This window comes from Mastomys coucha, unplaced genomic scaffold (assembly GCF_008632895.1).
Source record: "Mastomys coucha isolate ucsf_1 unplaced genomic scaffold, UCSF_Mcou_1 pScaffold22, whole genome shotgun sequence".
NCBI classification, from domain to species: domain Eukaryota; kingdom Metazoa; phylum Chordata; class Mammalia; order Rodentia; family Muridae; genus Mastomys; species Mastomys coucha.
The window spans coordinates 68,046,227-68,064,444 of NW_022196905.1; the positions used below are offsets into that span (position 1 = coordinate 68,046,227).

General features: G+C 43.2%; 1 protein-coding gene across 7 annotated transcripts in view; it reads left to right on the forward strand.

The window, feature by feature from the left end:
- Pdgfra (platelet derived growth factor receptor alpha) overlaps positions 1–8,696 on the forward strand; it is a 48,596-nt gene extending 39,900 nt beyond the window's left edge. For all 7 annotated transcript variants that reach the window (XM_031342737.1, XM_031342736.1, XM_031342733.1 and 4 more), the window contains 2 exons: positions 2,934–3,175; positions 5,483–8,696. In XM_031342737.1, the coding sequence (XP_031198597.1) occupies positions 2,934–3,175; positions 5,483–5,630 (390 nt within the window). In that variant the 3' untranslated portion in view covers positions 5,631–8,696. The remainder of the gene's footprint in view (positions 1–2,933; positions 3,176–5,482) is intronic.
- Positions 8,697–18,218: the final 9,522 nt, after the last annotated feature.

An 18,218-nucleotide genomic window follows, 5' to 3' on the forward strand; every position in this document is an offset into this window, starting at 1 on the left:
ATCTAATCTAGCCTCCATTTAGACTTCCAGTATTGAAGTACAGCCCCCCTCCCTCCATCAACACACACAACCTTGTCACTATTTATTTATTTGTTGTTGCTGATATGTTAGAACGGTGGCTCGCATCAGAACATACCACATACTAGGCCCAAACAGTTCCATGTGTAAGAGGTTTTATTGAGAGGGAGAGGGAGGACAGTAGTGGAGAGAGAAGAGGGAGAGAGAGAGAGTAAGGGAGGAGCGTTACATATATATATGTGTGTGTGTGTATATATATATATATATATATATATATATATGGGTTCTGACATAGTGGCCGCAGGTAAAGGTGGGAGGTGAGCCCAATGGATTCTGGGAATATGGCGGCTGTTGCCTTGGCAACAGGCCTGTGAGGCCCACCTATGTGACGTCACAGGCTTTGGAGGCCCTGATGCTAACAGTTGCTTTCTTGCTGATAGACACCATGGCTGGGTTGAGTGCCTTTCTTTTTCTCCAGTGGCTAAGGATACTGAATACTTTCCAAGGATTTATTGAGTATTTATATTTATTCTTTTGAAAGTTAAATATTCAGCTTATTAGCCAATTTATTGATTGAATAGTGTGTGTGTGCGTGTGTGTGTGTGTTTGCTGTTCTTTATACCCTGAATACTAACCCATTGTCTGATGTATATTTATATATTTGGCAGCATTTTTCCCCCAATTATTTACATTTTCTTTTCACTTTTTTGACTGTTTCCTTTGCAAACAAAAACACAACACAAAAAACAAAACACAAAAACTTTATTACTTATTCCTCCTTTATTATTTGATCTTTGTTGTTTTTTGTGTCTCTGGCTGACTGGAACTTGCTAGGTAGAATTCATAAAGCTCCTCCTTCCTCTTCCTTCCTAGCATTGGGATCCACCACACCTGGAATTTACTTATTGTTTTAGACAAGGTCTCACTATGTATCTGTGGATAGCCTGGAACTCTCTAAGTAGACCTAGCTGACCTCAAAATGATCTGCATGCTTCTGCTTCCTGGGATTAAAGGAGTGTGTCACCACACCTAGCCTTATTCAGAAGCCTTTACATTTCATTTGATCCTATTTGCCAGTTTTTTATGTGTGTGAGACAGGGTCTAACTATGTAGCTCTGGCTGGCTTGGAACTCACTATGTAGACCAGGCTGGCCTTGAACTCACAAAGCTCCTCCTGCCTTTGAGTATTGGGATCAATGGCAAACACTGCTTGCTCAGACCCACCTGTTAATTCTTGATCATTTCCTGTGCTTTTGGAGTCTGACTCAGAAAGTTCTCATCTATGTCTGTATCTTGAAATGTTTTCTTCTAACAGTCTCAAAGCTTGAAGTCTTACATTCAGGTCTTTGATTCATTTTGGATTGATTTCTGTTCTTCTAGTTTCCCAAGTTAGTTAAATAGGCTGTCTTTTCTCCAGTGTCAACTTGGCCTCCCTATGTCAAATAGGTGGCTATGTCTGTGCTTATTTCTGGATCCTCTATCCTGTTCTGTTGACATATTTATAGTTATATAGGTATAGATAAACTAGTTATATACGTATAATATATATTTAATATATATAGAAAACTATGGCTGTATTGTATAGTGTGAGGTCAGGTGTTATGAGTCTGGGGATTGTGATATTTGCAGCATTGCTCTAGCTACATGGGGTCTTTTGTCTTTTTTATATGAATTTTACAATTGCTTTTTTAGTTCTGTAAAAAAATGTGTTGAAATGTGTTGGGGATTATGTTGAAGCCAGGCTTAGAAAGGCAAGTACCATGTTTCTTCTAAATGTAGAAACTAACTTAAAATTATGTGTATATACATACACACACACACACACACACACACACACACACACACGTGTGTGTGTGTGTGTGTACTTATTTATCTAAAACTGATTTTATTTTTAAATTTTAACTTATGTGTGTGTGAGCATATGCTTGCTTCTCTCTCTCTCTCTCTCTCTCTCTCTCTCTCTCTCTCTCTCTCTCTGTGTGTGTGTATCTGTATCAGATGTGTGTGGGTGTCTGTGGAGACCAGAAGCGGGTGTGGAAATTCTTAGAACTAGAATAATACAAGGTTGTGAGCCACCTAGTGTAGGTGCTGGGAACTGAACATGTGTCCTCTGTAAGAGTAACAAATGCTCTTAAACACTGAGTCATCTCTCTAGTCCCTTTATGTACATGTATACCTGTACATGTGCACACCCAAACATATGTGTGTGTATAGATCAGGAAGCAAGAAAGGGGATCATGAGAAGGGAGGAAGAGATCTTAAAGGTTGGGGTGGGGAGAGTCATGAAATGTATGTGGTGAAAAGCAGACAGATCTATCTGGAAGAAGGAGGAGAATCAGCCAGAGGGAACCAGGGAGAGTAAATGACAGTAATTGGGGGGTGGGGCAGGAACAATAACAGATGCAGAAACTCATGTTGTAGTAAACTGAGAAAATCACACACACACACACACACACACACACACACATACACACACACACACTCACGCACTCATGTATGCACACACACACACACATGGAAAATAAGATTTTTCACATTAAAAGTCAGACTTCTCCAACACTGAGGGCTCAGGGAGATGCTTGGAATGTTGTTTCCAGTATAAGCCCTCTGCTCATCCTATGGGTCTGCATGAACCCTGGAGGGACCCAATGACAGGTTCCTTAGTCCCCATGCTTGTCATTGGAGCTACAGACCTAGGGAAAGGCTCTTTGTGTCTGAAGTTTCACCAGGAATCCTCTGGCCACTGGTGGTCCCTGTTTTGTGTCCTACTTTTCTTCCTGGTGATGGTTAGCACACGGCTCTCCCTTAGTTCTCCTTGTGGAAACATACATGTAAATCACACGTTCTAAATGTCTGCATTTATCTTATAGTTTGTCAGTAACATCCGATTAAATGTGTTAAATGAATACTTTCAGAGTTATGAAAAGATTCACCTGGACTTCCTAAAGAGTGACCACCCGGCTGTGGCACGCATGCGTGTGGACTCTGATAATGCGTACATCGGTGTCACTTACAAAAATGAGGAGGACAAGCTGAAAGACTGGGAAGGTGGCCTGGACGAACAGAGACTGAGTGCAGACAGTGGCTACATCATTCCTCTGCCAGACATTGATCCTGTTCCAGAGGAGGAAGACCTGGGCAAGAGGAACAGACACAGGTAACTACGGCCTCCTTCCCCATACTAGCCTGCAAGGGAGGGCTCAGGGAGACTGAGGCCACCAGGGATGTAAGCTGTGCTTGGGTAACAGATGCATAGTTCCAGGGTAGGTCATGAAGGTCTGAAAATACTTCCCATGTGATTCTAAGGTGTCTTCTTACTCCTGGTGAGCACTTCTCTGATGAACAGTCTCTGATCTGAGTCAGATCATTTGGGCATCAAAGTTGTGATGCCTGGTGATGAAAAGCTCCACTCTGAATTCTTAAATGTTCACAGAGCTGAGGAAAACATTGAGAGAAGCCAGGTTGGGATGTGGGATGTTCTATCAATGGCCCTTAGCCCACCCTGCATGCAGTTCAGAACTATCTGGGGAGGAGTTTGAAACTTCTGATTCACAGGCCTCACCCTGACTGTCTTTCTGTCCCTCCTTCCTCTGGTGGGCCGCCTTCTCCTTCTGTTTTGTGTGAAGCACAGGGACACCACTTCACAAAGGGGGAGAAGTCGGGGTACTACCCACCTGCAGATGATGGTGAATTTCCATTAAAAAGACTCACACAGACAAGGCTCATAGTGACACAAGGTAGAATATGGAAAAGACAGGAAGAATCTAGAGAAGGGAGGACAGGTGGGGAGTTCTGGCAGGGTAGTGACTTTAGGGATCATACACCTAAAACTTTTGTTTTAAAGATGTTTAGTACAGCCGGGCAGTAGTGGCGCATGCCTTTAATCCCAGCACTTGGGAGGCAGAGGCAGAGGCAGAGAGGCAGAGAGGCAGAGGCAGTTGGATTTTTGAGTTTGAGGCCAGCCTGGTCTATAGAGTGAGTTCCAGGACAGTCAGGGCTATACAGAGAAACACTGTCTTGAAAAAACAAAAAGCAAACAAATAAAAAAATGTTTAGTACACAGGATTAGTGTGAGAGTACACCTCCCAATTAGTGGGGATTGACATTTGCCTCATTCTCTTTATCCAGCTTGGTGTCACATAAACCATCATCATCATCATCATCATCTTCACCACACACACACACACACACACACACACACAAACACACTCACTTCTCACTGCTCAATGACTCAAAGCTAAGTAGGAAACACCAAGATAATTCACCCCTAGTATTCTGCCACAGGTTTCCTAAGAATAAGATTATTCATGCTGTGTCTATCATAACCATATGGAAGAAAATGGACTGTTAAAGAAAGTTAGAGTCGGAGGCCATATTCATGTTGGCCATATCTGAGGCCATAGGTTCAAATCCCGGTAACTGAAAGAAAAAAGAAGAAAAGGAAACCAACAACTGCTCTCAGATTCATTTCATACCCAGGCTTTATTCAAATTCAGTTGAATAATAACGGCTAATTTATTGAGCTTTTTTATATGTTTATACTTATCAGATTATTATCACATTTAATCATCTCGGCAGGTATATCATTAGACATTACGGTCAGGCCATTTTTAGCATTGTTTACTTTTATGTTCCACAGAGATCTTCTTTATTTTTGCTTTTTATTATATATACATTTTATTTTTGAGATTATGTCTATGTGTGTGTACAGATATGTAGACCTAAGTATGTGAGTGCAACCCGCTTAGTCTGTATGATGTTACATATGTGTACGTTTTCGGGGCTGACCATTTGGTATTGGATAACCAAATTTGGTGTGTTCTTCCCCGGGGCAGACCCTTTCACTGGTTCTCAACCTCCTTTCGTTATCTGTAGCTCTTGGTCTAGAGGAGAGGCTGCCTGAGCTCCTGGCTTACACGTTATCGTGCCTATTGGTGCCGTTCTGGTGCAGGTCTTGTTGGGGAGGCTTCTGGTATGCCCTTGTGTAGGCTTTTCTCTTCTGTCTTTGCTGGGCCTTTAGACCCAGAGGAGCAGGGTGAACAAGAGGGAGGGGCCTGGCAGGAAGTGAGGAAAATGTGGGACCCCATCCTTCTGCTTCCTATATTCTTTCTCTTTCTCAGTACCTTTTGGTTGGCTGTTGTTTATTCTCTCCCCTGAGAGGATGAGGAGGGAAAGTAGAAACTCTTATGTCTTGTTAGCAAAGCCCACAAAAAGACCTGTGGCAGGAAAGGCGGCAAGCTGACTTGCGCAGATGGCTGTGTCTTGGTTTTGGGTTGGGTCTGTGCAGCAATGGCCAATGAGTGGCTGGCAGGCTCGGTGGCTGGCCATACTTGGCTGCTCATGCTTCAACAGGAAAGGACCTTGTGCAAAGAGTCCCGCTGCTTCAGGCAGCTACCCTTTGGAAGTGCAGCCTCGGTAGTCAAGTCTGTCCATGACCTTAGCCTTTGCTTTTCAATCCCATCAGCTCGCAGACTTCGGAAGAGAGTGCCATTGAGACAGGTTCCAGTAGTTCCACCTTCATCAAGAGAGAGGATGAGACCATCGAGGACATCGATATGATGGATGATATTGGTATAGATTCCTCCGACCTGGTGGAGGACAGCTTCCTGTAACTGGCAGGCTCGGGGTACCATCTACTCCGGGAGCCTCCTCGGGATCCCCTTAAGAAAACCACTTCATTGCAATGCAAAGGTTGAGTAGAGGACTTGGGTGATGTGGAGAGAGAAGTTCCCAGCCAAGGGCCTTGGGAAACCTCTATGGATGACTGGGATACTTGGATTGAACTTTGTCCGGGTTGCCTCTTGCAACGCGTCCGTAGCATCTCAGCAGCGTGTGCGGTTTGGAAATGGATGGACAAGGGAATGACTGGCCACAGAAGACGGCTTTGTGTTTTCAGGGCATGGGTGAGATTCCCACACGCGCAACTTGTACTGCAGACAACTCCAGCATTGTAATTATGTAAATAATGCTAACCGAGGACCTGTTTAGATCTGTGTTAACTCTCCTCTGGACCTCTGAAGAGACCACTCAGTCCACCCGTGTGCTTCCTTCCCTCTTGGAATCCGGTACCAGCTGCTGTTGAATTTCCTCATGAAGTACATGCAAAAACCACTTTGAACTTTGGAAGGTACTGGAACCGTTGTGTTTTACTGTCTTGCTAGTGTTAAAGAGGCAAAAGATTAAAAACTAACCAGCCTTGATTAGTAGGTTTGGGTCTTTTAGGGAACCCCAGAACTCCTCGGTATCTTGTAATCCATACTTATAACACTACTACTGTTTAACAAGGATGCTAAATATGTAATCCGTAACATGATTTCTTTACAGAAAAAGCACAATTAAAACAAAACCCTTACTAAGTAGGTGACAAGTTTGGCAGTTTTTGACATTTATATTAAGTAACATGTTTCTCAATAAAGTATGATAGGTTTAGTGGATTAAAGTTAGCAAACACTAGAGTGCAGAGTATAAGTAGTTATCCAGAAAGTCAAGCCTTTTTGTTGTAGTGTTCTAAGAAGTCTCCCTTAATCCAAGGCACTAAGAACAGTTAATCACCTCTGAAGTACTGGTAGAAGCAAGCAGAGCAGAACCCCTGTGTGCTAAGTGTTCTTAGTAGAAAGGCTTAAAAGCCCGAGCCCAGTGTGACTCCTCCTGCTGTGTGCGACCTTGAGGAAGAGGTCCACAAAAAGGACTCAGAGGGGCAGAAGTGTGTTTCGTGACCAGTGACGACTTGGATGGATCCCGCCCATACCTACTTTTAAAATCTATGACCTTTAAGGATGCTTCAACATCAGCACTTCACTTTTCCTCTCTTGTCTCATAGAGAAAGAGCTAGAGACCCCGAGACCACAATGGTGCTGTTGAATGAAGGCTATGTGGGCATAAGCTTGGCTCTTTTGTTTTCACTGTTAACTGCAGCTACAGTCACTAGCCTCAATGGTTTCAGACCTCTACCCCAGAGGTTTGGAATTACAAGGTCTGATGGGAGCAGGAAGCTGTATTATATATATACACTGCTTGGGGCTCTTGAGTAGTCAGTGTTCAGAAACACTGGCTTGGGTTACAGGGGGTTGCTATGGGAGAGGTGGGGTAACTTTGAAATTTGGAACTGGGCTAAAAGTCAACCTTGCAGGAAGGCTACTATTTAAGTCCTTGGCTTCATGTCAATAACATGTCAATGCCACGTATCCAGCAATTCCTACCCTTGATTTAAGTTTTGAGGCTTAACTGAGGCTGAGCACATCTTCCTGTTCTAGTCAACGTGGGTACCACTTCCCACTGGATGGGGGACTCACTTGCCTCAAAGCATGTCCACAAATGATGCAAATCTGTGTGTCAGGTTTTTGTCTGACCAGCTCCATATTTGGTGGAGAAGATAAAAAAGTTTTCTGGATTTGGGGGATTTAGGTGGGAAGGTATCACGAGCATCCAAACTGTCAAACTGGTTAGTGTGAGTTCATTGGCATTCTCTGCAATGTGTCTAATTGCTGACTCTGTATGAATGAAACATGGGCTATGATTACAGCAATCACTGTATTGCTTCCAGCAGGTGATGCTTTGGAAGGCGCAGAAGCAATAACAAGGTACTTGACTACCTACTGGCATAATCTCAATGCAAACCCCAACTTTCCCTTTTCACAGTAAGTGTGAAGACTGAGCCAGATTGGCCAATTGAAAAACAAAAACCTGACTAGATTCTTTCGAGCCAATTAAACTTGAACTACATCCGTCTTTCTAGAATCGCGGCTCAAGCAGTCTGTTTACCATGCGTTTGCAAAGCCTTGGTTTGTTGCCTCTTTTTTATACTCTGATGTCGCTTGGGGCCTTGCATGACACCATGAGGTTGGATGATGCTTCTCAGTCCAACAGTTTCCCATCCTTAGCAGTACCCACCTCTGAGATTAAATGGGAATACATTCATTTGTTTTTCTGAGACAGGGTCTCTCTACGTAGCCCTGGCTGCCCTGGAACTCACTGTGTAAACCAGGCTAGCCTTGAAGTCTCAGAGATCCATTGTCTCTGTCCCCACCAGTGCTGGGATTATAGGCATGCACCACCACACTCAGCAGGGATACATTTTATTTTTAAAAATTATTTTGACTGAATCTTGATTTGTTTTCTTTTTTGGCCTCCTGCAGAGTCCCTTGGAGAAAATTTACCAATCTTTCCTGCTTTCTATTTTTTTATGATGACAATCACAGCTGGCCCAAGGAACACAATTTGTGACTTTTTAAAAATGATCAGTGATGTCCTTAAAATGTGGTCTGCCAACCTGTACAAAATGGTCCTATATTTGTGAAGAGGGACGTAAGATAAAATGATGTTATACATCGATATGTATATATCTGTTGCTATGTAGACTTGGAGAATACTGCCAAAATGTGTATGACAAGCTGTATCACTGCCTTTGTTTATATTTTTTTAACTGTGATATTCCCCACAGGCACGTTAACTGTTGCACTTTTGAATGTCCAAAATTTATATTTTAGAAGTAATAAAGAGAAAAATACTTACATGTTCCCAACATGGTGGTGTGGTAAATGTGTGAGAGCGACTAACTCCATAGGGAGGGTCTTCCAATACAAGATGGCTTCCAAATACCCCTGTTCATGTTTTGTTTTTAAAAGTGTAAATGGAGATCTTTATATTTCAATAAATGATTTATTCTATATGATTTAAAGTTATGAAGGTCTACCACTTCTTTCACTTTGTTTTTAGCTTGGTCAGAATCTCATTCAACCCCTTCCTACAATCCAGTCTGTTGTTTAAGGCAGGATCTTGTTGTATAGCTCTGGTTGGCACTGAGCTTTGTGATCCTCCTGCTTCAGCCTCCAAAGTGCTGGTATCATAGCCATCTAGCACAATGACCTCCTGCTCCTCCCCCTCCCCGTCCTCCTCTTCCTCCTCCTCCTCCCCCTCCCCATCCTCCTCTTCCTCCTCTCCTCCTCCTCCTAACCCTTTTCTGAATAGACTCACTAGTTAGCAAAGCAGTTGTAGGTTTACAGGACAGTTGAGTGGAAGCTGGAGGTCCCCACACATTGGCACCACACACAAGCAGCTGTCCTGTCTCTACGGTAACCTATCAGAATGTTTGCTGCAATGATGAGCCTACATCCATGCATCATCATCTATGTTGCGCTTGAGCATCCTCTGTTATGTGCAGAGGATCTATGTTCTTCACATTTTGTCAACTTCCTGGTATCTCATCATATAAATTAGTGCAGTTAACTAATGGAGATGATTTTCTAAATAATTGGAAAATAGACCCCTGTTTCAGAATAACTCCCAGTTTCAGACAGCCAAATGACCTCAGAGTCAGACAGCCTACAGACCCAGGCCTGAATCCTTTAGCATAAGGCTGTCCACTGAGTATTGACTCCAACTTGACTCAGTCCAGGAAGGAGCTGGATTCCTGGGAATAGTAACACTTCTGTCTAAGCAGGAGCTACACAGTTCCATCTTTTAAAGGACAATCCTGTCTAATCTGTCTGACCTAGTGTTTTTAATTAGGGGGTTAAAAACTTCTAAATGAATCTTTCACACTTCCTTTGAATCTTGCAATAAGCTTTTAAAAATTCCTACAAAGGTAGGAAAAACATCTGTAGGTGTAGAAACCAAGTACCCCAAGACTAGTGGGATAGCACTGGGATCAGCAAGTCCAAATATGTGAATTCCACTATTATTTGCATGATGAGCCAAGAAGAAAGAGGAGACACTGAGACTATCAGCATGCAGAAGTAGCTTGCTTGGATCCTTTGGTATTTTCAAAGACAAGTGACGGACAACTCGGCCTGGAGAACTATCCTATGTTTTTATAATCAGAGCCTTTCTTTTCCAGGCTGAAATACATCAGTTCTAGTAATGGCCATTGTGATTTTAATAGTGGTGTGCTTCATGAAAAGCAACTCAGGAAAATGGCCTACCATGTCAGAATCCATTATAAGCTAGGTAATTTCCCCCAGGATAACAGCAACAGAAAAGTTTCATCATCTTCAACTCCAAATACACACAAAGGGTAAGTCTGACAGTGGTATAATGGTAGCAGTGTTTATAATAGAGACAATTGTTTCATCCCATATTAAAGTGTGTGTGAAAATATATGTGTGTTCTTTTTTTTTAAAGATTTATTTTATTTTATGTGTATGAGTACACTGTAGCTGTACAGATGGCCGTGAGCTATCATGTGTATGGCTGCTGGGAGGTGAACTCAGGACCTTCTGCTGTATGTGGCTGCTGGGAATTGAAACAGGACCCCCCGCCTCCGGCCCCACTCGCTCCGGCATAATTCACTGTAGCTGTCTTCAGTTGCACCAGAAGAGGATGTCAGATCTCATTACAGGTGGTTGTGAGCCACCATGTGGTTGCTGGGATCCGAACTCAGGACCTTCTGAAGAGCAGTCAGTGCTCTTACCCGCTGAGCCATCTCGCCAGCCCTATATGTGTGTTCTTAATTAGCTGTCTATAGCATTTTGGCCTACCTGGAGATATAAATAGCACCCATGTCCTAAAGCATAATGGATGTAAGTTCCCATATAAATTCATACGCCAGTAGTGGGCCATCATTCATACAAAGAGGAGGGAGAAGTTGAGGGCAGATGGTCTCACACGGCAGGGGAACATATTTGCTTCCCCTGCCCCAATTCTGAACTATAGGCTAATTGGAATTTTTAAAAGCTTTGCCACATTAGCCCGGCAGATGGCATTTTGCTTTATCATTGTTCATGGGTATTAATGACTTCCCTCTGGAGCTTGTGTATCCTGCCTATTTTGAATTTCATCACATTTCACACCGAATGCTCCTAACAGAATCAGAACCAGGCTTTTCTCTGTGGAGCCTGGGCTGTAGATTGGTTTGGTCTATGGAAGTTGGAGGCCTGATCAGGATGAAGCTGAAACAAAGGGAGGCTTTTGTGGGTCTGGGTTTGGCTATTCTGTCTCACACGTGTTTTGTTTAGCTGGCTCTCCCAACAGGCTCCTGGTTGAATCAGGTGTATACAAAGCCATTTCCAGAGTGAATGCATCCTTCATGAATCTGGGATGATTATATATCTTTTCTTCCTCCCTCAAAAGACTGGGTTTGTTTTTCCCAAGTGGAGTACATGGCATGAGAGCATGATGCTAGGCCAGCCACAGGAAGCCATTTTTAAAATTAATTCCCTCCAAGAATATTTATTCGAGAACAGACTTATCTTTATGTAGTTGATTTTTAAAATGTGTAAGCCTAAATGAGGAAGCTTGCAGACTTTATTCCAACCAGCTCAAGATCCAAGGGGACTATTAGGTCACATAGAAGAGCAGCACAGAACACTGCGGTTGGAGACCACAGGCCTTGCCTGGAGTAATGAGAAGTGTAAGGGCAGAACCCAGAGCACTGCTCACTGAGTGTTCCCGATGTATGAGGCCGAAGCTTCTCTGCATGTGGGGAGTACACATAGGCAATGTGGAGGGCCGGGAGCTGGCAGCTTTGTCTATTTCAGATCCTATCTTTGCTCTACTTCTGGACACTTCCATGGCACCTGCATGTCTCTTTCCAAATTTATCCCTCCAGGTTTCAACTGTACTGAGCTGGACATTGGTTTAGGCCCTGGGATTCAGCAATTAGTACAGACGATAAAACTGCTGCATGGCGTCTATAGTGCCTCCCACAGCACAGGACAGAGCTGGTTGAGGTACAATGACAGTGAGTGTCTCCCTCTGGGGGCAGAGGCTGACAAGTTTGCTTGCAGCTCATTGTAAAGTCTAGAATTTCACTTTTAAAAAAGAGTGACTTTAGTGTATATGTGTGGTGTGGTGTGCATGTGTGTGTGTGTGTGTGTGTGTGTGTGTGTGTGTGTGTGGTGTGGTGTGTGTGGATGTGTAGGTATGTGTATGTGAGTGTAGGTACCTGCAGAGGTCAGAAGTCTTGGATCCACTGAAGCTGAGGCTATAGACGATTGTGAGCTAGAGGAGGCATGCTCAAACAGTGAAAGAGGGTGTGTGTGTGTGTGTGTGTGTGTGTGTGTGTGTGTGTGTGTGTGTGTCTGTAAAGGGGCAGAAAGCTACTGAGGGGTATGCCTGTATGTCTCTTTTTTACCTGGATTCAGGGTGTTGCTCAGCAAATCCATTTTGGAATGTTTCTGGATTTTTTTTTCTCAAATGTTTTCCATCCATGGTTGGATAGATCTGTGTATATGGAAAGCTCATAGATCCAGCGGGCAGACCATATGCTTTAAGTTTTAATACATCTGCATATATTTTGCTTGTTTACTTACAAATATTTCATGTTTTTTTTCTTTTGTGTTTGAGCCAGGGTCTCACTATGTGCCAGGGTTGACCTGGAACTCAGTGTCTCAGCCTCCCAAGTGCTATGATCACAGCTATACAGTCACATTAGGCTAATGACATTTGAATGTGTGTGTGTGTGTGTGTGTGCACGCACATATGTGTGTTTTAATTTCTATTTACTGCTACTTTATAGAAATGTAATCGACCTTGTATTCTGATACCTTGTACAAATCCTTTAATATTTCCATTCCACATCTCCATTAAAACCTGGCATTTGTTTTCCTGGATCTGGCTTATTTTGCATAATATAACGACTTCTAGTTGCATCCATTTGACTCAGAAAAACGCTCTCACTGTTTTCATGGCTGCATAAAAATTCTGTGGTTTGCACCACATTTCCTTTCTTTATCTCTCTGTTGACAGAGATCTAGGCTGGTTCATCTCCTGGCTTTTGTAAATAGTCCAGCAGCACCTTGCACATGTCTTATGTTGTTGTTGTTTGAGACAAGGTTTCTCTGTGTAGCCCTGGCTGTCCTGGAACTTGCTCTGTGGACTAGGCTAGATCACAGAGATCTACCTGCCTCTTCATCCCAAGTGCTGGGATTAAAGATGTGTGCCACCATGCCCAGACTTGTCCCACTCTTACAATTACATTTCATTTATTTATTTAGTGTCTTTCTGTCTGTCTCTTTGTGTGCCTGCAGGGGTCACAAGGTCACAGGATGCCTAGATATCTGTTCTCTCCTTCCACCTTGCGGGTCCTGGGGATTGAACTCAGGTCATCTATCTTGGTACCAGGTACATTTACCCACTGAGCCGTCCATCTCACTAGCCCTTACCATTCTTGTACTGTCTCATTACACTGCTCACACTGTCCTTGAACTCACAGCAATCCTCCTACCTCAGCCCACTATGTGCTGGGCCTATGGGCATATGTCACCACACTTGGCTTAAATATTTAATCTAATTCTCCATTGAAACTACTTGGGCTTGGGAAGATTATACACTGCTAAGGCATAAAATACATATCAGGATAGTCAGGACATTTGTTCTTGAGGAGGATTAGGTAATTTGTATTTTCTTTGAAAGTTGTAAATTATTAGATTAATGAGCATTACATTCCTGATAATATCCATTTTTTTCTTCTTTACTACCATATGGTCTGTAACGTTGTCCTCTTGCCCATTTGTGGTATTCACCATTGTGCACTGTGCTTTTTTTGTGTATGTGTGGCAGGGTCTTGATTTGTAGTCCAGCATAGCCTTAAACTATGGCAATCCTCCTGCCTTAGCCCCTCATGTAGTGCAAGTACAGGTGCACCTAGCATCCCTGACTTGCTGTCTCAGTTTTTAGTTGGTAGTTGTGACTTGAGCTTGATCAACTTTATGGATAATTTCAGTTTTTTGGGTTCATTGTTCTCCTATCCACAGTTATTTGTCACATTTCTATTTAACTGACTTTCATTCTTAATTATTTCTTTTGCCCATTCAACTTGAGTTGACTCTTTTTGTCTTCCAGCTTCTGGAAGGTAGATCTTCATTTATTTGAGATTATAATTCCTTCTAAAATAGGGATTTAGTTTTATGGCTTTCCCTCTGAAGCATTCTTTTAGCAACATTTTACAACTCTTGGTTAAATACAGTATGGTAAATAACTTGAAGTTTTATCACAGTATAAAGAAGGGCAGTGACCTCCCAATAGGCTGAGAGAAATGGGAGAAAAGCGTTAGGACTGGGTGTTGAAGGCAGACAAGACACCCAAAGAACAACTAGGCCAGGATTGTTTTATTAATCCTGTTTGTTTAAAATTTTTGTTTGTTTGTTTGTTTTAAGGAAAAGGACAAAATCATGAGAGTAAATGTTTGCGATGCTATTAGCAAGATGAGATCTGAAAACTGATTCTTACATTTCAACAGAGCTTCTCTTGAATTCCTCTCCCCCAAAATCAAATAAAATCCTGCAAGTCACTAGTGTGCTTACCATCAGCATATTTGTTTGTTTGAGTCAGGGTTTCATGTAGCTAGGCTAGCTGAGGATGACCTTGAACTCCTAATTGTCCTGCCTTCACCTCTCAAGAGCTAGGCTCATAGGTGTGCAATATCATGCCTGGTTTACCATCAGATGTGAAGGAAGAATTACGTGCTTTGTTCTAAACAAAACACAACATGGTTTTCCTCATTTTAAAATTTTTGCTGTGTATCAGATCTCACTGTGTAGCCAAAGCTGGCCTAGAACTTGCTATGTAGATCAGGTTGGCTTTGGACTGCGTGTTAGGATTGAAGACTGTAGTTTTTGTTTCTTCTTCCAATAGGTAAAACATTCAATGTGTCTTTTTTCTTTTTAGATGTAATATTTTAATTTATTCTTTGAGAGGTTTATGCATGTTGTCGGTAATGTATTAATGATCTTATCAACCCCTATCCTCTCTTCAACTCTCCCCCTCCAGGTCCCCCAAGACACCCCCAACACATCCTCCCCATTATTTCTTCTGGTAGTTCTTAGGACCTTATTTAACAATGAAGTTTCCCCTCTCTGCCTACGCTTTATTATGAAGAACTTCAAACCTAGAGAGAGTTGAAAGGCTCACCAGATTCTGAAATAGACAACCAACAACCACCTCGACCGTGGGTCTCACCTTCCTGACGCTGTGACCCTTTAATACAGTTCCTCCTGTGGTGGTTCCTCACAATGTGGAATTTCCTCCACAGAAAGCCCAGGACAGTTAAAGATGCTGAGAGGAAAGGTCTCTCCGTCAAAGTACAAGAGCGAGATCGTGCCTGAAGGGGCCCACGAGGCAATTCGAGATTCCCCAGAGTATGTTCTGCTAACTCTACTTGGTCCCAAATGGTAACAGATCGCAGCAGGATGCCAACTAAGGTGAAGCTGCTGAGGCTCATGGGTACAAAAATGAAGGTCCACAGCTGTCAACTCTGACGGTGCCCCTGGGCCCCACCCTGCCTCGCAGCTGGAAGGATGAAGCTTTTATAAGCTGGCAGCTGAATTTAAATGATGGCAGAGGAGTTGATACCTAAGCAGTCCTGAAACATTCTAACTAGGATTACTGTGGATTGAACTTGTAATGGAATGCACTATTTCCATTGCTACTTTATAACTTGTAATTTTGCTACTATTATGAATCATAGTGTAAATATTTTCAGAGAGAGAGGTTTGCCAGTGGGGTCGAGCCCCCCACTGACCTGGAGTTTTCTTGGCCTCTTATCCAAATCTTGGTTGACCGAGGAGATGGGAGAGAACATCAGAGGCAGGGCAGTTTCTGGTTCCCGGCGCTTCTGGAATGAAGTGCATGGGTGGTCTTGGGTGGTGACTCTTTTAATCAGGCTTGTGAATTTTTAGAACTTGAAGTAAAGTTTCAGAATTCACTTGGTTCACTGAGATGGCAAACTTGGTCTGCTCCTGGTTCCAGGTAGCTTCCCTTCTTCTGCAGACTCTGGGCTCCTAGGATTTGATGGGAGCAGCTTGGCCAGTGTGTGCCGAGAGGTGTGCTTCAGAGTGGAACACAGTGGTCTGTGTTTAGGTTATGTGACAACTGAGTGCCAGCCACTTGCTCAGGATGCTCTAAGCTGGTGACTTTAGAGTGGAAGAAGCTCTCCCTCCATCCTTCCAGCTGTGAGGCAGGGTGGGGCCCAGGGGCACCGTCAGAGTTGACAGCTGTGGTCCTTCATTTTTGTACCCATGAGCCTCAGCAGCTTCACCTTAGTTGGCATCCTGCTGCGATCTGTTACCATTTGGGACCAAGTAGAGTTAGCAGAACATACTCTGGGGAATCTCGAATTGCCTTGTGGGCCCCTTCAGGCACGATCTCGCTCTTGTACTTTGACGGAGAGACCTTTCCTCTCAGCATCTTTAACTGTCCTGGGCTTTCTGTGGAGGAAATTCCACATTTGTGAGTAACAATAGCACCTCATAGCTGGAAAAGACCATTTTCTTTTGTTTCGCTTACTTTTCTTGCCCTGTATTACCTTCCTCTGCAAAACATTTATTCTGTTGTGCTTCCTAACCACTGTGCTGAAAACCTAGTGTCTAGAGTCTAGTGGGGAGTTTTTATAAGCTGGCAGCTGAATTTAAATGATGGCAGAGGAGTTGATACCTAAGCAGTCCCGAAACATTCTAACTAGGATTACTGTGGATTGAACTTGTGTGATGTGTGTACATGCCAGGGAGTCTTTTTTGACTGACTTTTTTTTTTTCCTGAGTGTAGAGTTTTGTGTAGATTGCAGTAGGAGAAACCCAGCCAGTCTAATTCCTTGTAGTTCTTTTGCTACAGAACAGAGCGGGAGAGTATTCCTGGGTTATAGTATGATGCTTTCCATCTGGGACCATGAATATGGTCTCCTTGACTCTGCTGTGGTCTCAAGAAGCCCATTTTGTTGGGAAAGGTCAGCAACAGATCAGATGGCTAATGACAAGAGTGAATATGCTCATTATGTGAAGACTCATCACTTTCAAAAATACTATTTTATTCATTCTTTGAAAATTCCATACAGATATATATGTGTATATGTATACACATACACATATATATATATATATATATATGTATACATATACACATATATATGATTGATCATATCTATCCACTACTACAATTATGGCAAAGATTTATTCTGGGCTTGCTCTGCTGGTTGTTGCCTTTAATCCTGGTGCTTGGGATACGATGTAGATGGATTTCTGGTCTACATAGTGAGCTAGCCTGGGCTGCACAGTATACACCAGTCAGCTAGAGCTACGTAGTGAACTCCTGTCCCCAAAATATTACTTGTTAAATTTTTAATTGTGTGTATGTGTGTGGGTATGTGCATGTGACTGCAGGTACCTACAGAGGCCACAAGAGCTGGGGTTCCAGGTATCTTCAGGAATACCTGGTATTCCAGGTATACCTGAAGTCAAGAGCAGCAAGCATTCTTAATCACTGAGCCAGCCAGCTCTCCAGGCCCCCTGTTGTTACATTTTATATCAGTTTTATGACATCACACAAAGTCATTCTGTTTTATTGTCATGTCACTCATGGGACTGGAAATCAAACGCAGGACCTTGGCAGGGAAGGTATGATGACAGGAACTGAGATGCTTGGTCACAGTGCACAGTTAGGAAGTAGAGAATAGACAGGAAGTGGGCTGGTCTATAGAGCTCCAAGCCTCTCCCCTAGTGACATACTTCCTCCAGTGAGGCTCGACCTACCAAGACTGGACAATCTTCCCTGACAGTGCCACTATGGGGCCAAGTGCTCAAGCACATGAGCCTACAGAGATGTTTTCCTGTCACAGTCAGTCCACAGTGGAAATACTAAGAAAAGGAGCTAGTTGGAATTGGTTGCAGGCTTAGGGATTGGTTTCAGGGTTAGGGATTGGTTGCAGGGTCAGTGGTATGAATCTTAGGCACTTTGGGATAGCTGGAGAGCAGAGGAGGTGCAAACAACTTTGGTGGCAAGTCTAGCCTTGGGTAGATGTATGAATCACGATAACATTAGAACAACCAACCAACCAACCAACTAATCAACCAACCAACCAAACAAACAAACCAAACCAAACCAACAACAGAGACAAACTGGGAAAGATGCAGTCAGAACAGAATCCCACCTCCAGATACAAAGTTCTTTCTATGAAAGCATCTACATTTACCGAATCCTTCTCTTTTCTCCCTCCATGGCCTGATTCCAGACTTCTTAAGCTACAGCAGTGGCAGGTATCCACACCGCCTGCAACTCAGTGCCCTAGGTGGAGATCTGCCTCAACCCGTGAAACTGTCAATACCACAAGCAGGACTCTTTAAGATGTCCCCCTCCTCTCTCCCTCCCTCCCTCCCTCCATCTGTCTGCCTGTCTGTCTGTCTCCCTCCCTCTGTCTGTCTGTCTCTCTCCCCCTCTCCCTCTGTCCCTGTCTGTCTCTCTCTCTGTCTCTGTCTCTGTCTTTGTCTTTGTCT